Below are 24,642 nucleotides of genomic sequence, written 5' to 3'. Positions count from 1 at the left end.
GTTAATTAACTTACACTTACCCTCTCCCTGTGACTGTTAATTAACTTACACTTACCCTCTCCCTGTGACTGTTAATTAACTTACACTTACCCTCTCCCTGTGACTGTTAATTAACTTACACTTACCCTCTCCCTGTGACTGTTCATTAACTTACACTTACCCTCTCCCTGTGACTGTTAATTAACTTACACTTACCCTCTCCCTGCGACTGTTAATTAACTTACACTTACCCTCTCCCTGTGACTGTTAATTAACTTACACTTACCCTCTCCCTGTGACTGTTAATTAACTTACACTTACCCTCTCCCTGTGACTGTTAATTAACTTACACTTACCCTCTCCCTGTGACTGTTAATTAACTTACACTTACCCTCTCCCTGCAACTGTTCATTAACTTAAACTTACCCTCTCCCTGTGACTGTTCATTAACTTACACTTACCCTCTCTCTGTGACTGTTAATTAACTTACACTTACCCTCTCCCTGTGACTGTTAATTAACTTACACTTACCCTCTCCCTGTGACTGTTAATTAACTTACACTTACCCTCTCCCTGTGACTGTTAATTAACTTACACTTACCCTCTCCCTGCGACTGTCATTGAGCTGACTCTGCAGGGTCTCTGTCTTTTTCTCACTGACTCGGTAACATGTGCTTTCCTCTTGCAGTTTCCCCTTGGTCTCCTCCAATGAGTGCTCAAGCATCCGATTGGTCATGTGGAATTTGTCACGCGATTCAATGGCTGATGCTAGGGTGGACTCCAATGCCTGCAGTTTGGACTGGGTCTGGGAAAAATGTCATTGTGTCATAAATCTTAGTCTGCTACTATGTTCTTGAATGTTAGAAGAATGTGTTTGTAAAATGCATATTTTATTCTTTTTTAACCACAAGCAAATATCACACAAGTTTCTGGCTTGTAACACAATATCTTTACTAATATGCAAATTACATGAGCCTCAAGTCTTATGATATTGATATGAATTGACTTACTTGTGACAGATTCTCTTTGAGGTAGGCCTTCTCTCCTTCATGGTGAGACTTCTCATCTGACATGGTTTTCATCAGTGCTTGAATCTCACGTGTGGAGGAAGCTTTCTCCTCCTTGAGTTGGTCTGTCAGTCTGGTCTTATCCACCTGAAGTTTGGCATGGATTTCCTGCAATAGATGTACATCAAACTCACAGACATGACAAATTTTTAAATTCCTTAAAAGGTGTACACTTTTCTCAACTCTATCTATGCATCACTTTCATTATTATCATATTTTTCAATATCTATCAAATATCCACAACTCTAAAGTACCGTAAATCTGTATATTTTTGCGTCAATTTATTTTTGCGAATTTGAGTAAAAAGCCTATATATCTATTTATGTGTTTCTTATTTTTGCGAATTTATGTAAAAAACATATTAAAAAACGCGTGAAACATTAATTTTGAGAAAAATATTTTTGCGAATCCAACTGACTCGCAAAAACGCTAAAAATTAATCGACAGCAAAAATAACCAGATTTACAGTAAAGCCCTGCTGGTCAAATCTTGAATAATTAGATCTTTGTTCAGATTGAATGGTAAATTTCAGGATAACCCATGAAAGCATAAGAGCTTATTTCCAGTGGGGTCCTTTGTGTGCTTTTGATCAGAAGTTGGATTAAAGGGGTCACCGGGAGTAAATCCAATTACCCAGAGAACATCCATGTGTTCAAGTGGGCAACCATCAATTCAAGTACAGCCACTGTGGATATTACACTCAGATCCGGGCCATGGAGGTGAGAAGTAAGTGCACTGCCACTATGGATGTTACACTCAGATCCGGGCCATGGAGGTGAGAAGCAAGTGTACAGCCACTGGATATTACACTCAGATCCGGGCCATGGAGATGAGAAGCAAGTGTACTGCCACTGTACTACCTGGACAGTACACACCATCAGATCAAGTACAGCCACTGTACTACCTGGACAGTACATGCCATCAGATCAAGTACAGCCACTGTACTACCTGGACAGTACATACCATCAGATCAAGTACAGCCACTGTACTACCTGGACAGTACATACCATCAGATCAAGTACAACCACTGTACTACCTGGACAGTACACACCATCAGATCAAGTGAGCCTTGATTTTTCTGACAGTTCTGTCCTTACTTGAGCTGTTTGACAGAGCTACAGTTAAAATATCCCTCCCTTACCTGCATTCTGTTAATCGTGCTTTGGTGAGCCTCGACTTCTCTTTCACTATTCTGCAGTAGCTGTTTGAGAGAGCTACAGTCAAATTCTAGTTTTTCCACCTGGTGTTCCAACTCATGCTTCTGCCTATAAAAACACAGACAGTTAATATTTACACTTGTCTTTTAAGTAACAGCAATGCAATTGAATTTTCCAAGTATCAGAATTCAAATGAAAAGTAAAGGCTGCACTAGAAAGGATTACATGTAGGTGTCTGGCTCTGTGTATAAAACATTAGACTATTTCTATAAGTCCTATTCACAGTTAGAGAGACTATATGTTTATGTCCTATTGTTAGAGACTATTTGTATATGTCCTATTGTTAGAGACTATTTGTATATGTCCTATTGTTAGAGACTATTTGTTTATGTCCTATTGTTAGAGACTATTTGTTTATGTCCTATTGTTAGAGACTATTTGTATATGTCCTATTGTTAGAGACTATATGTATATGTCCTATTGTTAGAGACTATTTGTATATGTCCTATTGTTAGAGAGACTATATGTATATGTCCTATTGCTAGAGACTATTTGTATATGTCCTATTGTTAGAGAGACTATATGTATATGTCCTATTGTTAGAGACTATTTGTATATGTCCTATTGCTAGAGAGACTATTTGTATATGTCCTATTGTTAGAGACTATTTGTATATGTCCTATTGCTAGAGAGACTATTTGTATATGTCCTATTGTTAGAGACTATTTGTATATGTCCTATTGCTAGAGAGACTATTTGTATATGTCCTATTGTTAGAGACTATTTGTATATGTCCTATTGCTAGAGAGACTATTTGTATATGTCCTATTGTTAGAGAGACTATTTGTATATGTCCTATTGTTAAAGAAGACTATTTGAATATGTCCTATTGCTAGATACTATTTGTATATGTCCTATTGTTAAAGAAGACTATTTGAATATGTCCTATTGTTAGAGACTATTTGTATATGTCCTATTGCTAGAGAGACTATTTGTATATGTCCTATTGTTAGAGAGACTATATGTATATGTCCTATTGCTAGAGACTATTTGTATATGTCCTATTGCTAGAGAGACTATATGTATATGTCCTATTGTTAGAGAGACTATATGTATATGTCCTATTGTTAGAGACTATTTGTATATGTCCTATTGCTAGAGAGACTATTTGTATATGTCCTATTGTTAAAGAAGACTATTTGAATATGTCCTATTGCTAGATACTATTTGTATATGTCCTATTGTTAAAGAAGACTATTTGAATATGTCCTATTGTTAGAGACTATTTGTATATGTCCTATTGCTAGAGAGACTATTTGTATATGTCCTATTGTTAGAGAGACTATATGTATATGTCCTATTGCTAGAGACTATTTGTATATGTCCTATTGCTAGAGAGACTATATGTATATGTCCTATTGTTAGAGAGACTATATGTATATGTCCTATTGTTAGAGACTATTTGTATATGTCCTATTGCTAGAGAGACTATTTGTATATGTCCTATTGTTAGAGAGACTATTTGTATATGTCCTATTGTTAGAGAGACTATTTGTATATGTCCTATTGTTAGAGACTATTTGTATATGTCCTATTGCTAGAGAGACTATTTGTATATGTCCTATTGTTAGAGAGACTATATGTATATGTCCTATTGCTAGAGACTATTTGTATATGTCCTATTGTTAGAGAGACTATATGTATATGTCCTATTGTTAGAGACTATTTGTATATGTCCTATTGCTAGAGAGACTATTTGTATATGTCCTATTGTTAGAGACTATTTGTATATGTCCTATTGCTAGAGAGACTATTTGTATATGTCCTATTGTTAGAGACTATTTGTATATGTCCTATTGCTAGAGAGACTATTTGTATATGTCCTATTGTTAGAGAGACTATTTGTATATGTCCTATTGTTAAAGAAGACTATTTGAATATGTCCTATTGCTAGAGACTATTTGTATATGTCCTATTGCTAGAGAGACTATTTGTATATGTCCTATTGTTAGAGACTATTTGTATATGTCCTATTGTTAGAGAGACTATTAGTATATGTTCTATTGTTAGAGACTATATGTATATGTCCTATTGTTAGAGACTATTTGTTTATGTCCTATTGTTAGAGACTATTTGTATATGTTCTATTGTTAGAGACTATTTGTTTATGTTCTATTGTTAGAGACTATTTGTTTATGTCCTATTGTTAGAGAGACTATTTGTTTATGTCCTATTGTTAGAGACTATTTGTATATGTCCTATTGTTAGAGACTATTTGTTTATGTCCTATTGTTAGAGACTATTTGTATATGTCCTATTGTTAGAGACTATTTGTATATGTCCTATTGTTAGAGACTATTTGTTTATGTCCTATTGTTAGAGACTATTTGTATATGTCCTATTGTTAGAGAGACTATTTGTATATGTCCTATTGCTAGAGAGACTATTTGTATATATAGAGATGATTTCTGTATGCCTTACTTTGTGAGATCTTCCAGCTCATGAAGTGTTCTTCCAAATGTAACCAGTTGAGCATCCTTCTGTTTGACCTCTTCATTTAAGAAGTCATTGGTCTCCCTACAAAAAAGAAAAAAAATCATACTTTAGATATTGCTATCTTTGTGCTTTTAAGTGAAAGTAGTTCAGTTTCTAACAAGAGGTCCATAGGCTATTGAGGTGACTGAGTTTTTATTTGTCTAGATCACTCTCTGTTGAGGTGACTTAGTTCTTACTTGGCCTTATCTAGGTCACTCTCTGTTGAGGTGACTTGGCTCTTACTTGGCTTTATCTAGATCACTCTCTGTTGAGGTAACTGAGTTTTACTCTGTTGAGGTGACTTAGCTCATACTTGGCTTTATCTAGGTCACCTCTCTGTTGAGGTGACTTAGCTCTTACTGGGCTTTATCTAGAATACTCTCTGTTGAGGTGACTTAGCTCTTACTTGGCTTTATCTAGATCACTCTCTGTTGAGGTGACTGAGTTTCACTCTCTGTTGAGGTGACTTAGCTCTTACTTGGCTTTATCTAGGTCACTCTCTATTGAGGTGACTTACATGTAGCTCTTACTTGGCTTTATCTAGGTCACTCTCTGTTGAGGTGACTTAGCTCTTACTTGGCTTTATCTAGATCACTCTCTGTTGAGGTGACTGAGTTTTACTCTCTGTTGAGATGACTTAACTCTTATGGGCTTTATCTAGAACACTCTCTGTTGAGGTGACTTAGCTCTTACTTGGTTTTATCAAGGTCACTCTCTGTTGAGGTGACTTAGCTCTTACTTGGTTTTATCAAGGTCACTCTCTGTTGAGGTGACTGAGTTTCACTCTGTTGAGGTGACTTAGCTCTTACTTGGCTTTATCTAGGTCACTCTCTGTTGAGGTGCGCTCCTGCTCGAGGTTCAGCTTTTCCTGTGAGAACTCCTGTCTCAATGTCTCCACTGTTTTGTCACACTTCTGTCGAAGATTTTCAATCTTCTCATCTTTTTCTGTGAGGCGCCGACACATACTGTCATACTCTGAAACAAGATAACTCAAGCTACATTTTCTATTTCAGCCAGGTGAGAATTAAAATATTTTATCAATCTGCATTTTCCTGTATTTTTTTCTTTTCAGGTCTCTCAACTGATAGCTTAATGTAACCTGTCAGAAAGTATGCATTCAGACAATGCTACTAGACCATAAAACATAAAAATTTCCCTAATAATCAATTTTCACGATGAAAAGTGAGACTGAGATGGAAATAGCTCATCTAGAGCAGAAATTCCTCGATACATAATCATATTCTATAACTTTGTTACCTTGATAGAACGCCCCTTTGTCTTGTTTCAGACTTTCGATAGTTTCATCACGAGCTGTAAGCTGTGCTTTGGCTGTTTCTAACTCTAATGTTGTTACGTGGAGTTGGCCTCTAAAATCCTCACACTCCCTCTGGCACTTCTGAAGATCAGCCTGCAAATTATATAATTCAATCTGCTTTACACATGGAAAATAGAGAAAATTGACATGGACGTAAAGTGGAGGATATGTATAATATTTCAAAATTAAAAACTTTCAAATCTACTTTATTTAGTCAAAAAATGCAGTTTTAGTGAAAATTAATCTGAAAAAAAAACAAAACTCTGTTGGACTACAATCTACAGATCTGCAGTTGATATGTTAACCGACTGAGCTAGGCAATAAAATTTTAAAGGAATATGGAAATATAGCTGATAATTTTTCGTTTACGTTTTAAAAGGAAATAGCCATTATGACAATGTAGTATGTACCTCCTTAACATGGAATCCAATTATTTCATTACATGACTATTTTTAGTATCATTTTGCAGATTTAATATACATTATAAATTTAAGCACCATTTTATGTCATATAGGTGATGAAATTACACAATTTTCTTACATAGAAGTACATAACTATCGCCGAGTGTAGCATGAAATGCACTCAGTGTCCACCAAACCGTATAAAAACTTGCATGCATTACTGCAATAGTGTGAACTGTAAGGATGTTAGGTAACAAACTGAAAACAAACTGAAATGTTAAAAGTTCTGTTAGCACACAACAGAGGTCACCAAGTATCACACCGTGCAAACTGAAATTATAGTGCTGTAAGTAGATGGTGCAACGAGTGCAACTACCAGTCTCTGAAAACGGAATGTTGTTTTCTATGATTAAATTAATGTTTATACATCTGTTGTACCTCATCTATAAAATCAATGCCTGTAGAAATATATTTAAAGTCCTCTTTTTTTAATCAAAGACTTTGCTTTTGGCCAATACACATGATGTATTCAAAAGTAACCTCCATGCCAAGTTTTTCCTCACCATTACAAAAATATGGCCTATGCAAAAAAAATGTCTAACCCTACTTTGTCTCAGTGACCTTGAACTTTTCCAAATGACCTTGGTTCAGGATCATTACACACTGCTTTGTCATAAACAATGTCTATGACATGTATAGTGCTTCTGACTTCTCTTCATTACAAAATTTATGGCTCAGACGTACATTAGATAGCGAGTCTTGTTCCAGAGGTGGAATTTCCCTATCCACATAAGTAAATAATGAAGGATTATTTTTCTCACATTTTATCTAAAGTTTAGAGCATTCATTCAGGAACTTTGAGTAGATTTAAAACCCTTATTTGCACTTGAATGGACAAACTAGACAGTCAGAAAGAGCATACCGGAAAATGGTTTACACTTTTATGTAAACTATACCCATGCAAGGCTGTCCTCCAGAAAACTATATCAAATCGAAATCTGAAGAATCCAATACAATATATTTTACTTCACCATGTCATGTAGATCATAAGAAATACATGTCGTAACAATCAATGACATCTCAGCAGTGTATTAAGATAGAAAAATCCGACATGATTACCAGTATGGGATACCTGATTTAGGATGTCTGATTATTTTAACATATACCAAATGGACAATCTCTGTCTTTATCTATCACAACTGTTGAACATAATGTACAATAAAATTAAACAAACTGTGAAAAAAATTGTATGTTTTGGAATCGATCTTATCTTTAAATGACCAATCTGGTCCTTCCCAAAGACTTTTAATTTCAAAAGTTTGGTAAAAAGCTCCTTATTTCTTAAAATGTACGAGTTTTTCTTTTTAAAAATGTTCACAAAGAAGATTTTCAAAAGATTGCACTATTCTAGAGGCTCCAAGGGAGGCAGCAAAACGATCACAATTCTTGTTCCCCTATCCAATGAGATTTCCTTCCATTTCTTGGTTTAAGATTGGCCATGTCGTGTCAGACAGGACGTTAAAAACAATCAAAAGTTTACAAACAATGCACAACTAATGACGAACATTGACAGATGGAAACGGATTGCAATAGGACACCCGAGGGACTCAGATGAGCTAAAACACAGTAAAAGCAGGACCCAGTGACACAGGGGTTAATTAAGTTGCCATTAAGTCTTACCTTTAAATATTATTAACTAGATGTTAACTGCTAGTTAAACTTAACACATCTTTGTGCAACTGGGTCCTGACTTTAGTATTCATGCTAAAACAACAAATGCTACAAAACTAAACCTTGTGACATGCATTTGACATAAATGTGTGCCTGAAGACAAACTGAAACACTCCATTAGTACATATTCGGTGCACAGATTAATCACACTCTGCTAGAGAACTACTGTGCAACACCATGTGTAGACATCCAACATCCAAATTCTTGTGTACAGCTCACTACAAAAGCTGAAGCCATCATCATTAAAGACACACACTAAGACATAAAGGAAACAAACTTTGAGTTGTGCTGTAGCCTGTTTTTCAACATTCAGACTATTGAGGGCTTTCTCGTGTTCCGATGACAAAATATCTAGTCTTTGATTGGTTGTCTTCAGCTCCTCCATCTCATTTCTTGAGGAAAATTTCTTTTCCTCTTCTAACTGAAATCCCAGTATCACAAAACATGATAATATGTACACATACAGTACTTCACCTCAAAATCCCAACATACACCAGGAATAAGGTGTAATATTATCTCGTAGGACAGTACCGATTTCTAAAGTAACAACGACAGTGTTAGTGAGATGTAATTCTAATGCACATTGACCAATCTTGGGTGTAAACATCATCACACTATGAAAATGAATTTCCCATTTTTTTGTATGAGGATAATAGTTCAACACAATTACCCTAAGAGTTTAAGTGTCTGCTAAATGTCTATAAATGAAGTATGTAATGATGAGAAATAATGAAGATTTTTAAAAACAGCATCATCATTGTAAGTGTTGGCCCCAGTATCAAGGCACCTAGGGATCTAGACGTTCAGTTTTCATTTCCTTGTTTTAAAATTGCCATCACTTCCATAAGATTTAGGTTCTCCTTGTAATAAGCCACTGTAAATAATTTGGCACATCTCTGATTCCATTCCCCTTCCCCCTTTTTACCTGATGTATGCTATCTTATATATTTCCTCTGATTTTTACCTTGCATATGACATCTAACACCTCTCGATTCCATTATTAAACCCATCCCCCTCCTTTTTTCCCCTCTGATTGTTACCTTGCATATGACATCAATTCCATTCCCCCCTCCTCCCCCCCCCCCCCCTTCTATTTCCCCTCTGATTTACCTTGTGTATGACGTGTGACACCTCGAGATTCCACATTACCCCCCCATCCCTTTCCCCTCTGATTTTACCTTGTGTATGACGTGTGACACCTCGAGATTCCACATTACCCCTCCCCCCATTTCCCCTCTGATTTTACCTTGTGTATGATGTCTGACACCTCCTTTCTATATTTCTCATTGTGAGTTTTCTCCCACATCTTTTCTTTCTCCTCAGTTTCTCTCTGTCTCTGGATTTTATTCCGCTCCCTCAATAATAACTGGTTCACTTCTCTTAAGGAACCAGTCTCTTTTATCTAAAAGGAAACTTCTACACATAAATGGTTTGTTGATCAATAATATAAGATTATTATTTAAATTTGTACACAATCAATTGAATTTTCTTAATTCTGAATCTGGGGTCATATTAGTATGCAAATGATTTCATGAGAAAATCTTTCTTGCTTTACAAAATCATTTTGAGGTAAAATAATGAATGAATGAATTGATCGAATACACCTGATCATTCACCTTAATGATTATTGCTCTATTTATGAGTTCCCCTGATGATTACTGATTGTGTTAGTGAGTTCCCCTAAATACTAATCTTGTTAGCAAGTCCCCCTAGTGATTATTGATTGTGTTAGCAAGTCCCCCCCCCCCCCCCCCCCCCGGTGATTATTGATAGTGTTAGTGATTCCCCCTGATGATTACTGATCATGTTAGTGAGTCCCCCTGATGTTTACCGAGTTTGCTTGAGATTTCCCCAAATGAGTACTGACCTTGAAGTTGATTAAGAATTTCCCTAATGAGTACTACCCTTAATGATTACTGATCTTGATCGTGAGTTTCCCTTATGAGTACTGACCTTGATCGTGAATTTCCCCTAATGAGTACTGACCTTGATCATGAGTTTCCCTAATAAGTACTGACCTTGATCGTGAGTTTCTCTAATGAGTACTGACCTTGATCACGAGTTTCCCTAATGAGTACTGACCTTGTTAGCTAGTTCTCCAGTCAGACGAGCAATGTCCTCACGGTTACAATGGTTCTCACTCTGCAGTAACTCTACACGTCTCTGTAGGAATTCGGTCTCCATATTCTGTCGTCTGAAAACACACACAGTGATCAACTCCATGCTTGCTATATAACTACTAACATTTAAATAATTCATTGCTTTTTCTCTGACATGACAAGAAACATTTCTTACGATAGCTTGTCTTGAAGCATTTCTAGTTCTCCATTCTTTGAATCCAGCATTGTTCTAATAGTGTCAAGCTCACTAGCCATCTATCAACATGGTAACATTTGTAATGTAACAAACATAAAAAAGCTTTGATACATCAAACATTATCACTTGCTTTACTTGTATCATCATGTTACTAGATTTACTCTCTCTATCTGAGCTTAGAAAGCTAAACATTTTTACATTATATGTGACTGATATTAAACATAGGGATAAATCTACTTTCTTCCTTCATTCCCACCCTTTTTTGTCGAGTTAACTGACCTTCCTGAGCTCGGGAGGAATATCGCTGTAGTGAGTCTGGAAGTTGTTTTGCTGGCGGAGGGCATCCATCTCGAACATTTGCACTATCTCCTGCAGTTTTTTCTCCAATTTAACAAGGTCTTCTTCGCTCTGAGACTTCTCCTGAATGAGGGCATCATGTTCCTCTGCTATCTCCTGTGTACACACAACGCAAATAACTAACAGGATATCGGGAAGTTATCACAAATAACTAACAGGAGAGTTATCACAAATAACTAACAGGAGAGTTATCATAAATAACTAACAGGAGAGTTATCACAAATAACTAACAGGAGAGTTATCACAAATAACTAACAGGATAGTTATCACAAATAACTAACAGGAGAGTTATCATAAATAACTAACAGGAGAGTTATCACAAATAACTAACAGGAGAGTTATCACAAATAACTAACAGGAGAGTTATCATAACTAACTAACAGGATAGTTATCATAAATAACTAACAGGATAGTTATCATAAATAACTAACAGGATAACGAGAGTTATCATAAATAACTAACAGGATAGTTATCACAAATAACTAACAGGATAGTTATCATAAATAACTAACACAAGAGTTGTCATAAATAACTAACAGGAGAGTTATCATAAATAACTAACAGGATAGTAATCATAAATAACTAACAGGATAACGAGAGTTATCATAAATAACTAACAGGAGAGTTATCATAAATAACTAACAGGATAACGAGAGTTATCATAAATAACAAGAGGTACTGTGAGCAATGCTCACTAAGAATACCCCCCGCTTACCCCAATCTCCCAAAGGGTGTTGGTAATAGGTATAAACTACCTCTTTTCTGAGTGTAAAAAACAAATGGCATGACAAACTGAACCATATTGCTACTTCAATGTCCAGTGCGCTTGACCTTTGACCTTTTGACCCCAAAATCGATAGGGAACATCTTCATCCCATGGTTAGTCCATATGTATGATATGGTGACTGTAGGTGGAAAGGATAACGCTTTAGAGCCCGGAAACCATATTGCTACTTCAATGTCCAGTGTGCTTGACCTTTGACCCCAAAATCGATAGGGAACATCTTCATCCCATGGGTAGTCCATATGTATGATATGGTGACTGTAGGTGGAAAGGATAATGCTTTAGAGCCCGGAAACCATATTGCTACTTCGATGTCCAGTGCGCTTGACCTTTGACCCCAAAATCGATAGGGAACATCTTCATCCCATGGGTAGTCCATATATATGATATGGTGACTGTAGGTGGAAAGGATAACGCTTTAGAGCCTGGAAACCATATTGCTACTTCGATGTCCAGTGCACTTGACCTTTGACCTTTTGACCCCAAAATCGATAGGGAACATCTTCATCTCATGGGTAGTCCATATGTATGATATGGTGACGGTAGGTGGAAAGGATAACGCTTTAGAGCCCGGAAACCATATTGCTACTTCGATGTCCAGTGCACTTGACCTTTGACCCCAAAATCAATAGGGAACATCTTCATCCCATGGGTAGTCCATATATATGATATGGTGACGGTAGGTGGAAAGGATAATGCTTTAGAGCCCGGAAACCATTGCGTCTACAGACGGACGGACAGACAGACGGACAACCCGATTCCAGTATACTTCCCCCACAACTTGTTGCGGGGGGTATAACTAACAGGAGAGTTATCATAAATAACTAATAGGATAGTTATCATAAATAACTAACAGGATAGTTATCACAAATACCTAACAGGAGAGTTATCACAAATAACTAACAGGATAACGAGAGTTATCATAAATAACTAACAGGATAGTTATCACAAATAACTAACAGGAGAGTTATCATAAATAACTAACAGGAGAGTTATCACAAATAACTAACAGGAGAGTTATCACAAATAACTAACAGGAGAGTTATCATAAATAACTAACAGGATAGTTATCATAAATAACTAACAGGATATTTATCATAAATAAATAACAGGATAGTTATCACAAATAACTAACTGGAGAGTTATCATAAATAACTAACAGGAGAGTTATCATAAATAACTAACAGGATAACGAGAGTTATCATAAATAACTAACAGGATAGTTATCATAAATAACTAACAGGATAACGAGAGTTATCATAAATAACTAACAGGATAGTTACCACAAATAACTAACAGGATAGTTATCACAAATAACTAACAGGATAGTTATCACAAATAACTAACAGGATAGTTATCACAAATAACTAACAGGATAACGAGAGTTATCATAAATAACTAACAGGAGAGTTATCATAAATAACTAACAGGATAGTTATCACAAATAACTAACAGGATAATGAGAGTTATCATAAATAACTTACAGGATATCAAATTGTTATGACAGATAAATTGGATAGCTTACCTCTAGATGTTGTTCCAGCTCACCCTTTTGAGCTGACATGTGAAGCAGCTTGGCCTGTTCTGAGCTGAGATCTTGTTGAAGCCTCTGAGATTCAGATTGTGTGTCAATCATATTCTGTGTCAGCTCCTCACCATTTCTGCCTGCCTCCTGTACAAGAAAAGAACACATCAATTAATTCAATGAAGAAAAATCTGGTAGCCAGGCATAAGAAATGTTTATATCCTTCAATAATGCCAATACTGACCATTCATTTAATGAGGTAAAATCTGGCAGCCAGACATAAGCACATTAAAAATACTGACTACGAGTTGTTGGCTACATTACAAATACTGATTACGAGTTGTTGGCTACATTACAAATACTGACTACGAGTTGTTGGCTACATTACAAATACTGACTACGAGTTGTTGGCTACATTACAAATACTGACTACGAGTTGTTGGCTACATCACAAATACTGACGAGTTGTTGGCTACATTACAAATACTGACCACGAGTTGTTGGCTACATTACAAATACTGACTACGAGTTGTTGGCTACATTACAAATACTGACTACGAGTTGTTGGCTACATTACAAATACTGACTACGAGTTGTTGGCTACATTACAAATACTGACTACGAGTTGTTGGCTACATTAGAAATACTGACAACGAGTTGTTGGCTACATTACAAATACTGACTACGAGTTGTTGGCTACATTACAAATACTGACTACGAGTTGTTGGCTACATTACAAATACTGACTACGAGTTGTTGGCTACATTACAAATACTGACTACGAGTTGCTCTTGAAGCCTTTTCCGTTCCTCCTCCAGCTGCTTGACTTGAAGCTCCAGGCTTGACTGTTCTCTGGAATCAGTCCGACCACCGGCTCTAGACAAATCCTCCTGAAGCATCTCACATCGAGTTCTCTCTCGATTGACTTCTGAATCCAAAGTCTTGTTCTACAAATCAGACAAGACACACAAAAATGCTTGCAACACTTACAATGTACACACCCAATCTACAGTAATGAAACTTTCAGTCATTGCTAAATTTTATCCAATACTAAACTGCTTGTACTTACATGGGCCTGAACCAGTGCGAGTTCTTGAGACATGGACTCAAGTGTCTCCTTTAATGAGTTATCATGAGATTGTGAGTCTGAGTTCGTTCTGCTTATTGTGTCCAGTATTGAGTTTTTCTCCTCCAATCTATTCTTCAAACTGTCCACCTAGTAAAGATTAAATGCACATCACATTCTGTCTCAATATTCAGCGCTGTCAAAATCTCATTCCAATACTAGGACACCATTTATCCATTTCTCAATCAGAGTTTATTCACATACATTCATAATTGAATTATTTTTCCTCCTTCTTTGAGCATTTAACTGAAAATTTGTTTTATTTCATACATGATGAAGTTTTACAAGCATCCCACCAAAAACTACAGCGATGCAGGTAAAATCTTTGGGTATACTTCTATTAAGAACTTACTCCTACTTGCCACACTTACGCTTCTTGTTCTACACCAAAACTCGATCTAGTACCTGAGCTTGTAGATTTGCCATGTGAGCCTGCTCGCTGTACATGGTATGCCGTGTGTGTTGTAGCTCGCTCTCCAGAGTCTGTAACTCACGTGTGGTTTGACTCAGCTGCATGTCTTTCTGCTGAAGTTCCTCTTTTAATGATTGCACAAACTGAAAATCATTAAAATAAAAATTCATTGCCCCTCGTAGTTAGAAAGTAAAATGGGTTTTACAAAAATTGTATTAGATATGTAAATATTTAAAAAATCATCCACTTCCTGGGGGCCTTTAACGCCACACATAGGTAAATATTTACAGCACTGGTAATGTTTCTACACGTATATATGAGTGAAATGTTCTCAAAGGAACAAACAACCTTCAATCAGACACGTCCTGTCAGTTTCAATACCTTTTTTTTTGGTGAGTAAATGTTGTTAATTGGCATTTAATGGGTTAGGAGTTTACAAACCCCTACAATCCAACCTAACCAGTGGATATGGGTTATTTTATTGGTAAAACAATATGTATACAACAAGCACTCAATACCTTGTTATCTGTCAAATCTACTGCTTTGCTGTCTTTCTGGCGTGATTTTAACATATTGATCTCCCTCTGACAGTTAGATAAATCGCTGTCGCTGTGTTTCTTTTCAGTGATTAAGGAGTTGTTTTTCTCTGACAAGACTCTCATCTCAGTTTGGAGGTTTTGAATCTGGCAAAAAAGTGGTGTCTTAATCATCTTCCAGTACATAATGTTGTGACAATATTGTACACAAGAAAAGTTAAATACAGTCATAGCAAACCTTGCAAGTATAATTTGCTATGAGAAAGGCATTTAGAATTCTCTTGTTTTTCTTACATAATAGGGGAATCAAACCAAAATTTGCAACAAATGTATTCATGATCACAGTGTTTTAATATAACCTGCAATAAACTTGATGTTCCGTCTGACTGATACCTGCTGATTTTATACATGGGTGGACCTCTACCTACCTCTGCGGTCAGTTTGTCAATCCTCTGCTGCCTGCGCTCGATGGCCTCTGTGTTGCCGAGTCGACTTGTAGCCAGGTGCGCCTCAGTCTGGGCATCCTCCAGTGCCTTCTCTTTGGCCTCCAGTTGAACCCTCAGGGTATTCACCTCTCCCTCCAGGATCTGGTTACTTGTCTTCAGGTGGTGAGTTTTGTTCTCCAAATTCTTTATCTCAATATTCAGGGCTTCTATCTGACCTATAAATTGTTCAGCATACCTTACAAATGTATTTACTACTGGATCTTCTTCCTATCTATTTTCAAATATAAAACTACACATTAAAAATAAACTTCCTCTATTCTAAATTATTTTAGTGAAGCAATGAAATCACAAAACATGAAATTTTTGTCAAACACAGGTTATATGCATACAGTATATATGATGCATTGCTATTGTGGCAATTTATAGACCTGGCAACATTGATATCTAGCATTGCTGTTGGGGCAGTCAATAGACCTGGCAACATTAATGTCTAGCATTACTATTGTGGTAATCTATAGACCTGGCAATGTTAATGGCTAGCATTGCTGTAGGGGCAGTCTATGGACCATGCATCATTGATATCTAACATTGCTGTTGGAGCAGTCTATAAATGTTTGATTCCTGTAACTCACTGTCTCTGTTACTGCTGCTGTAAGGACCTACGGATCCTGTGATGTTAGATTTAAGGATCTCATTCTCCCCTTTAAGGGCCTCCAGTAGGTCTTCTGTTGTCTTTAGACGGGCGAAAAATTCATGCTTCTCCTTCACTAGGGCATTCAGTTGTCTGAAACAAAAAATCTCAATACATTTCTATACCTGACACATCACTGATGATATCAAAACTAACTCAGCGATAGGTAAAAACTCTCGAGGCTTTCTCATGTCGAGACCCAATGAGTACTGTACATTTAAGAAATGAACATCATTTATTATATTTATATTCCTTAACTAAAACACCGTTTGTTTACATTACTTCTATTTTGTTGCATAAAACGAACTCCTAGCCTCTGTCACAGTTATTGTGACGTACGTCAACACATAGACATGACGTCACATTTCGTCTCACCCTGCCTTTTATCAACATTGCGAGGTGCACCGTATTTTGGAGGTAGGAGACCGCAAGATTGGGATGATAATCCACGTAAGTTTACAATCTTAATCCAAAGGTGTGACTTGCGAGATCTTTGTAACAGATGTTCTATTTTTTTCAAACCATTACGCTCTCTCAGTCGCGTGCTTTAAGCTAGTTCATAATCCGTTCATAGTCAATGTGAACGGATTGTGTGTCGCGCTGAAATTGGTTGGTTCATAGAGGAAAATGTGATTTGCAATATAAATATACAGGGTTATTTTCACCTACCTATACTTGCAAACAGTTTTGTCCCATTTTAAATTTGCCCAGACATAGTTGTGTTATAAAAGAATTAAGAGAAAAAATATTTTTGCCCAGTCTTACATTTGCCCACTGACAACAAGGGTGAAAATAAAACGGGGCAAATATTTCCCTGTATAGAGTAGTCATATGATGAACAATTCTAACATAATCCCCAGTGTGAGAACGACATTACTCAAACAAGGTTATAAGACTCTCTTATGGGTAGCCATGAACCATAAGGTCATTCCACTTGAGGGTTGAAAAAAAAAGCGGTAAAACCCCAGGCTTTGCCGAGTCCCAGTAAGGCCTGATCAAATTTGTATGTTTTCTATTCAAAGTAGCATTGATACTGATATCAAATGCATAGTAACGTGTATTTAACGACAAGTGTATGAACAGATTCCAAGTATTGTTTTTTTTGCTGGTGAACACAGACATGGATTTTACTTTCGTTTCCAAACCTACACGGGCTCAAGTCTCATTAAGGCTAACACTGTAGACATTTGTTACATCAGAGACACATGTGGACGTTGGAAGAGACAGTATTTTTGAGCTTTCAAGATGCCATAAAGTTAGATAAATATGTATTAAGTTCAATTGGGGGGGGGGGGGGGGGCTTTTGAATGAATCAAACAATTTTTTCGCTTAGAAGAAACTCCGTCAGTAATTTAAGGTGACTGGCTTTTTTCATCATCGTGTTCTTATTTTCATTAGATTCTATTTAGTCATATACAAAAGGCCAAAATCTCGAGGATGCTGGACATCATGTTGTCATTTTTATAACACACAGACGAATTAACTATTCATCCATGTGACTATGTCACATGATATGAAAGATTGAAATATTTTTCATACCTTTCTTTCATTGGATATATGTATCTTACATGCGTAGATATGAGTCTTACACTGCCATTGTTCATTGTCATATCTATTATTTATGATTTACATTTCATGGTGAAGTAAAATATTTTGTATTGGATTCTTCAAATATCTATTGGATTCCCAGAGATCAGTCTACAGGTCCTTAGTTTAGATGTAAAGCGTAAACCATTTTCAGGTACATGTATACTCTTTCTGACTGTCTTATTAGCTTTTAAACTGAAGTTCAAATCATCGTCGCGCGACATGACTGAACGTATGCTCCACTTCCCTTTTAACCGTGGCTCTCTGCATGACAATTTCTTCGTTTCTCATAAATATGCATGACAAGATTCGGCCAATTGGTGAGCTTCTGAGCAAGACTTAATCGAAGATTTAAACTGTTTATAGAATGCGGTTATATTACTCTGACCAATCAGAATGCTTGTTCTTCCACTAACAAACGCAAAATCATTGTGTACACATGTGTTTCACATGGGCAGTTATGAAGGTGCATTTATGAGGACCATAATGATACTTTTCTGTCACTAAGAACAGGTGGTGAGAAGTCTTTATACTACCGGGTGTTTCTAATGAAATATTTGGAGATGTTTTGTATTGGTACCAGTACACTTTTCCAACCTTCCACAAGAGAAAAACATGCCTATTACAAGTTCTATGTGATCTAAACAGTACAACTGAATTGTTCCCTGCGAGTTATTTTGCTGATACTCACTCTTTGTATGTCGTTTCAAACGTTGCCAGCTGTGACTGTGAATCTTGCACTTTTTCCTCACAATGCTGAAGCCTATCTTCATACTGACTCTTTAGGTCTCGCAGTTGCTGTAAAAAAAGTAATAAAAAAATAAATATTGACATAGATGGCTAAAAATTAATTGCACCAACTTCCTTTTATGAAAAATTCTTCAAACCTTTTACATAATTAACATATTTAAACAACACATTTGACATATTTTAAAAACTAAATATTTCCTGGATGAAAGAAATGTTAGCTGGTCAAATCTGTACAAAAATTGATTAGCATCTTTAGATACATGTACACCAGTAAAAAAAATAATATATAGAATCTCAGTCTATACATACAATGTAATTAATGAAAAAATATGAACATGAAAGTAAGCTGGAAGCTAGGCTAAATAGTTTTACATGCACAGCATATAATGCAAAGACTAATCTACAACCAATGAAATTATGAATTCATGATAAGAAAATGATAGTTAGTGTACATAGTAAAACCACACACACCGTACATTAATCGTGAAATACATCACAAATCTGTGGGCATGCACCGTGAACTAAGTAAGCAATAAGTTCTATACAAACTTGAGTTTATGTTTGACATACTGAAGAGTGACACAAAGGGGAATAAATCCTGCACACACATGAGACATATATACATTTTGTATCTGTAACAATATTAACACTGATTGAGCTCAATGGTGGTATGTGTACTTGAGATTTCTCTCTTTTTACACATCCATTTATTTAACAATAAAATGTTTCTTCATATGGATTTGAAAAATATGCATCATCAACTTCATTTCAAACTGCAGACTAGACTGAAGTACTCGTACTGAGTTTCAATAACAGAATTTTATGCTTTGATTGTTCACACAGAAAGTTTGTTGTAAATTAATCTATTTTGATTTGCATTTAATGTTTTCACATGGACAATATCTAACATGAATAGCAATTAAATTTACATTAACCTGTTAACATTGTGTGAATGCAACAGCAAATCTTATCTAATGTAAATCCCAATGCATGCACTTTCCAATAAGAATATTATTAACTAATACATACACTGATGTGAAGTGAAAACAATAAAAATTCATTTAGCAGCAATATAGTCAGTTTGCTCAATCATTCATTTCAGGATCCAAAATTGTACAGAATCATCTGGAGTATTTGTCATATCCATTACAATGTTTAAAAAATTCTATTTCATAGCTCCAAAGTTGGGATATGGTTGACTAAAAAGAAAAAAAAAACAATAATGGGGTGTGCCCGATGATGTAAGTTTTTAACAAAATGTCATGGTAAGACTAGTGAAAGAATTTAATTGACATCAGTCACTTCCATCATGTGACCACTGTAAATTTCATCTGTAAAAATCTAAATCGAATCAAAGTAGTCTCGAGTAAAATTGATTAAATGCAAGAATGTGGCAGGAATCCACACACATTGTTTTCTGTGAGTTCAAGAGGAGTACACCACACATATACTAGATAGGACAGCCATGCACTTATAAAAGGTTACAATGTGTTGTTAGATAAACAGAATGAGTACGCAAGTTTGGAGGAAATTTATTACAAACTACGAACACTTTATATATAGAGATATATGGTAAAAAAAACCTCATGTTTGTATATTTCACCTTCAAACCCGCAGTTAAATCATTGTCTGGGAGTTTTAAATCTTGAAGAATGAATTGTAAATGGCGTAATTGCTGATAAGTTGTCTCCCTTGTACTCCAGAGGTGACATATGACCTCTTTCTCTTGACCACTGGTAAGGCCAGATTGTTGCTCCACTTGCCCCAAAACATATTTATAATCTGGTGTCTGATTGGTGCAAAAAATAACAAATTACATACCAAGCAGAGAGAAAGCATGCCACAAACATTACTGAAAATTGCAAGCCACTGTCATTCTTTATGAATTCAAACATTATGATACATTATAAAGCATTGCAAGTCTTATGATTTTTTTTGTTGCATATAACAATGACTATAATCATTAATTTTTTAACAAAATCCACATTACAATATCTTCATTTTTTACCATTCTTTGTAAATATTTTACATTTTGAAATGTTTTACACATGTTTTAATTTTCTGGTCATAGCCATCATAAGGTACCAAAATTTAAAGCACGATGGAATAGAACATTCAATATATACATAAAGACTAGCCAGAATTGTATGTATATATATATATTATATAGGTAAAAAATAAAAATGAAACACGAAGATGTTTAGTAAAGCTTTAGCGCTTTCATTTCAAATCTTCAGAAGCTTTACATTTTTAAGTAACATAGCGACGTTACGTCACAAACAGCGGAACGTTAAAATTAAACAAATCTAGACGTCATTACATACTGACTGTTGAGACGTATTGTTCATTGTGACGTCATAGTATTAAGTAAAGCAAAACAAATTTCGACGTCATAAGACACTGAACGTTAAAACATAGTGTTTACAGTGATATCATTATAATTGCGAAAAGTAACTATTATCTATATATATTATATATATATATATATGTTTCCCACTTAGCAGTAGGCACATGATAACTCTAACAGCTCTTGAGATTTTAGGAATTCATCGCACGACAACCAATTCTATATCCACTATCTCTTATCTTAATTGAAACGAATTGACCAGATTTTATTCCTGACGCATGAATGTGTGCACAACAATAAGCTACACCACACTAAGCCCATCACCAGTCTGTACAACATGGAGACGGCGAACCTTTTTGTTTTCATGTCGCTGGTTGCTGTGTATACTGTATGGAATGTCGTATTCCTCCCTTTTCCCTGATGTCAGAGTCGACTCATCAAATGGGAGAGCCAATCGGAGCTTTTCAACTTCCTCTCGTGTGTCTTTGACCTTGTTATCCAGATTGCGATTTTTGTCTTTTTCTCTTTGTAACTGCCTGTTGAGCTCTTTTTCCACAGCCTGAATACAAAGGAAAAAAGATGCATATATATTGGGACTATGCTCAACAATGAGCTGATACTGAAAATGTAATGTTCTTTGATTTTACTGAGAATTAGTCATTTCCATGTTGCTATGGCAACATACAAAAATCACATATTTTTAAACGTTCCTTTAAAATTGTAAAAAATAATGAGCCACAAACATCAATCAGAACCATTTTCATGCAGTTACAAAATATCTCTATAGCTCATGATTGATGCATGTGACCCATAGATTCTGAAGACAAACAGATTAAAAAAAAATGAATTGCTCATTTTGAATTATATGGAAGAAAATTCATGGTGAATTCCAATTTCATGCTAAAGTTGTAATTAGTTTAATATATACGTGTAAAAGCACTTTAATTAAAACTGTTAAGTGATAATCAATTACTCTCAGAATTGGAGCCAATTCATATATGTGATATAAGTGGCACTAGTTCTCTGCCATTTAACAGTGAAACACAAGAAAAGTATTGACATATCATGTATCAGAGAGGAGAAAAAAATGTTTTGTTGTCATTACATTTAAGACAGACACAAACGTAGTCAAACATGTAAAATACAGTTGACCTTCGGTATCTCGAACACTGATATCTCGAACACTGTGAATATGCCGAAGTGATTCAGAAGTCCCAACCACTTATTCTTAAAGTATTTTACCCTCGATATCTCGAATCCTTGGATACCACGAAGTATAATATTTTCTCTGTCCCATTGAGTTCGAGACAACGAGGTTTGACTGTACTACAGCATGATTCTCTAAATGTTATTTTGGCAGAGAGGTAACAGAATAACGATGGAATTAAATCTCCAGTATCTGACCTGTAATCTGGCATTTTCTGTCAGTAGTTTGTCCTCCACTTCTGAGAGGTTGTTAGCTCGGTCCGCCCGCTCCTGATGGAGCCGCTCCTCTGTGATCTTTAGACGCTTCTCCAAAGACTTGATCTAGTGCATGAAGGTCACAGACAGCAGAAGAGAGGGCAGATAGAGTACAGTTGGTTGCAAATGGAGAGAAATTTCATGAGAGGATAGCATAAAAGAAATGATTTAAGGGGAAATATGGAGTTCAGGAAAAAGGTGCAAGAGAAAAAAGAAAAAACCCAAAATTTACACATTTCATGAAACACATATTTACATGTATACAAGAAAACTACTACTACTACAGCTTAAAGTTACAAAAATACAAACCTATAATGTAGAATCTAGTCTTTAATTCACTCATCAAAAACTCAGTCAAAAATAAGTCGACATTCTGATTCTATGGCCTTTCTTCATATTTCCCAAAATACATTTTCGCATACACACATATATATATCATTATTTACTCTGAAATCACAACCTATTGTAGCTGTAAGTAAATATGAATTTAAAAAAACCCCATAAATATTGCTGCTACAACATATTAAGTATTCTCTTTCATTTTTACATTCACAGGTTCAATTCTGTCTTTATCATGGTACACACACTATTAAATCTATATTCATGATACATCCTTCACGCTTATTTGTCTCTTGTTAAACTAACTTGTTTTTTCATAGACAGCCCATTTTTTTGTCTGTCTGTATCAATACTTACCTGTTTGTTAGACATCCCCTTTCTGTCTGTCTGTTTTCATCTCTATCAGTATGTAATAATTCATTTATCGGATGCTGTTTCTTACTCCCCTCTTTAAGTCTGTTAGTATTAAACTGTTTATCAGATGCTGTAACACCCCTCTGTTTGTATTAGTGTTAAACTGTTTATCAGATGCTGTAACACCCCTCTGTATTAGCGTTAAACTGTTTATCAGATGCTGTAACACCCCTCTGTTTGTATTAGTGTTAAACTGTTTATCAGATGCTGTAACACCCCTCTGTTTGTATTAGCGTTAAACTGTTTATCAGATGCTGTAACACCCCTCTGTTTGTATTAGCGTTAAACTGTTTATCAGATGCTGTAACACCCCTCTGTTTGTATTAGCGTTAAACTGTTTATCAGATGCTGTAACACCCCTCTGTTTGTATTAGTGTTAAACTGTTTATCTGATGCTGTAACACCCCTCTGTTTGTATTAGTGTTAAACTGTTTATCAGATGCTGTAACACCCCTCTGTTTGCATTAGTGTTAAACTGTTCATCAGTTCCGCCCCCTCTGTATGTGTGTGTCAGTACTAACCTGTTTATCAGATGTTGTCCCGCCCCCTCTGTATGTGTGTGTCAGTACTAACCTGTTTATCAGACATTGTCCCGCCCCCTCTGTATGTGTGTGTCGGTACTAACCTGTTTATCAGATGTTGTCCCGCCCCCTCTGTATGTGTGTGTCGGTACTAACCTGTTTATCAGACGTTGTCCCGCCCCCTCTGTATGTGTGTGTCGGTACTAACCTGTTTCTCAGACGTTGTCCCGCCCCCTCTGTATGTGTGTGTCAGTACTAACCTGTTTATCAGATGTTGTCCCGCCCCCTCTGTATGTGTGTGTGAGTACTAACCTGTTTATCAGACATTGTCCCGCCCCCTCTGTATGTGTGTGTCGGTACTAACCTGTTTATCAGACGTTGTCCCGCCCCCTCTGTATGTGTGTGTCGGTACTAACCTGTTTCTCAGACGTTGTCCCGCCCCCTCTGTATGTGTGTGTCGGTACTAACCTGTTTCTCAGATGTTGTCCCGCTCCCTCTGTATGTGTGTGTCAGTACTAACCTGTTTCTCAGATGTTGTCCCACCCACTCTGTATGAGTGTGTCAGTACTAACCTGTTTATCAGACGTTGTCCCGGCCCCTCTGTATGTGTGTGTCGGTACTAACCCGTTTATCAGACGTTGTCCCACCCCCTCTGTATGTGTGTGTCAGTACTAACCTGTTTATCAGATGTTGTCCCACCCACTCTGTATGAGTGTGTCAGTACTAACCCGTTTATCAGACGTTGTCCCGCCCCCTCTGTATGTGTGTGTCAGTACTAACCTGTTTATCAGATGTTGTCCCGCCCCGTCTGTATGTGTGTGTCAGTACTAACCTGTTTATCAGAC

At 36.2% G+C, this 24,642-nt stretch overlaps 1 protein-coding gene across 1 annotated transcript in view; it reads right to left on the bottom strand.

The window, feature by feature from the left end:
• The window catches only part of LOC125650483 (uncharacterized), a 55,627-nt gene that overhangs the window by 7,798 nt on the left and 23,187 nt on the right, over positions 1–24,642 (bottom strand). Inside the window, exons 11-32 of the mRNA XM_056165676.1 lie at positions 22,467–22,589; positions 21,415–21,621; positions 20,319–20,504; positions 18,657–18,763; positions 16,320–16,471; positions 15,670–15,902; positions 15,224–15,388; positions 14,699–14,848; positions 14,237–14,383; positions 13,947–14,114; positions 13,168–13,314; positions 10,781–10,954; positions 10,481–10,560; positions 10,268–10,379; positions 9,432–9,587; positions 8,463–8,606; positions 5,996–6,146; positions 5,548–5,713; positions 4,685–4,780; positions 2,188–2,311; positions 990–1,154; positions 581–784 (exon numbers count right to left, since the gene is read on the bottom strand). Coding sequence (XP_056021651.1) covers positions 581–784; positions 990–1,154; positions 2,188–2,311; positions 4,685–4,780; positions 5,548–5,713; positions 5,996–6,146; positions 8,463–8,606; positions 9,432–9,587; positions 10,268–10,379; positions 10,481–10,560; positions 10,781–10,954; positions 13,168–13,314; positions 13,947–14,114; positions 14,237–14,383; positions 14,699–14,848; positions 15,224–15,388; positions 15,670–15,902; positions 16,320–16,471; positions 18,657–18,763; positions 20,319–20,504; positions 21,415–21,621; positions 22,467–22,589 — 3,357 coding nt within the window. The remainder of the gene's footprint in view (positions 1–580; positions 785–989; positions 1,155–2,187; positions 2,312–4,684; positions 4,781–5,547; positions 5,714–5,995; positions 6,147–8,462; positions 8,607–9,431; positions 9,588–10,267; positions 10,380–10,480; positions 10,561–10,780; positions 10,955–13,167; positions 13,315–13,946; positions 14,115–14,236; positions 14,384–14,698; positions 14,849–15,223; positions 15,389–15,669; positions 15,903–16,319; positions 16,472–18,656; positions 18,764–20,318; positions 20,505–21,414; positions 21,622–22,466; positions 22,590–24,642) is intronic.

This window comes from Ostrea edulis, chromosome 5 (genome assembly GCF_947568905.1).
Source record: "Ostrea edulis chromosome 5, xbOstEdul1.1, whole genome shotgun sequence".
Lineage (NCBI taxonomy): Eukaryota > Metazoa > Mollusca > Bivalvia > Ostreida > Ostreidae > Ostrea > Ostrea edulis.
The sequence above is the reverse complement of the archived record's forward strand: the minus strand, read 5'-3'. Positions and strand labels throughout refer to the sequence as shown.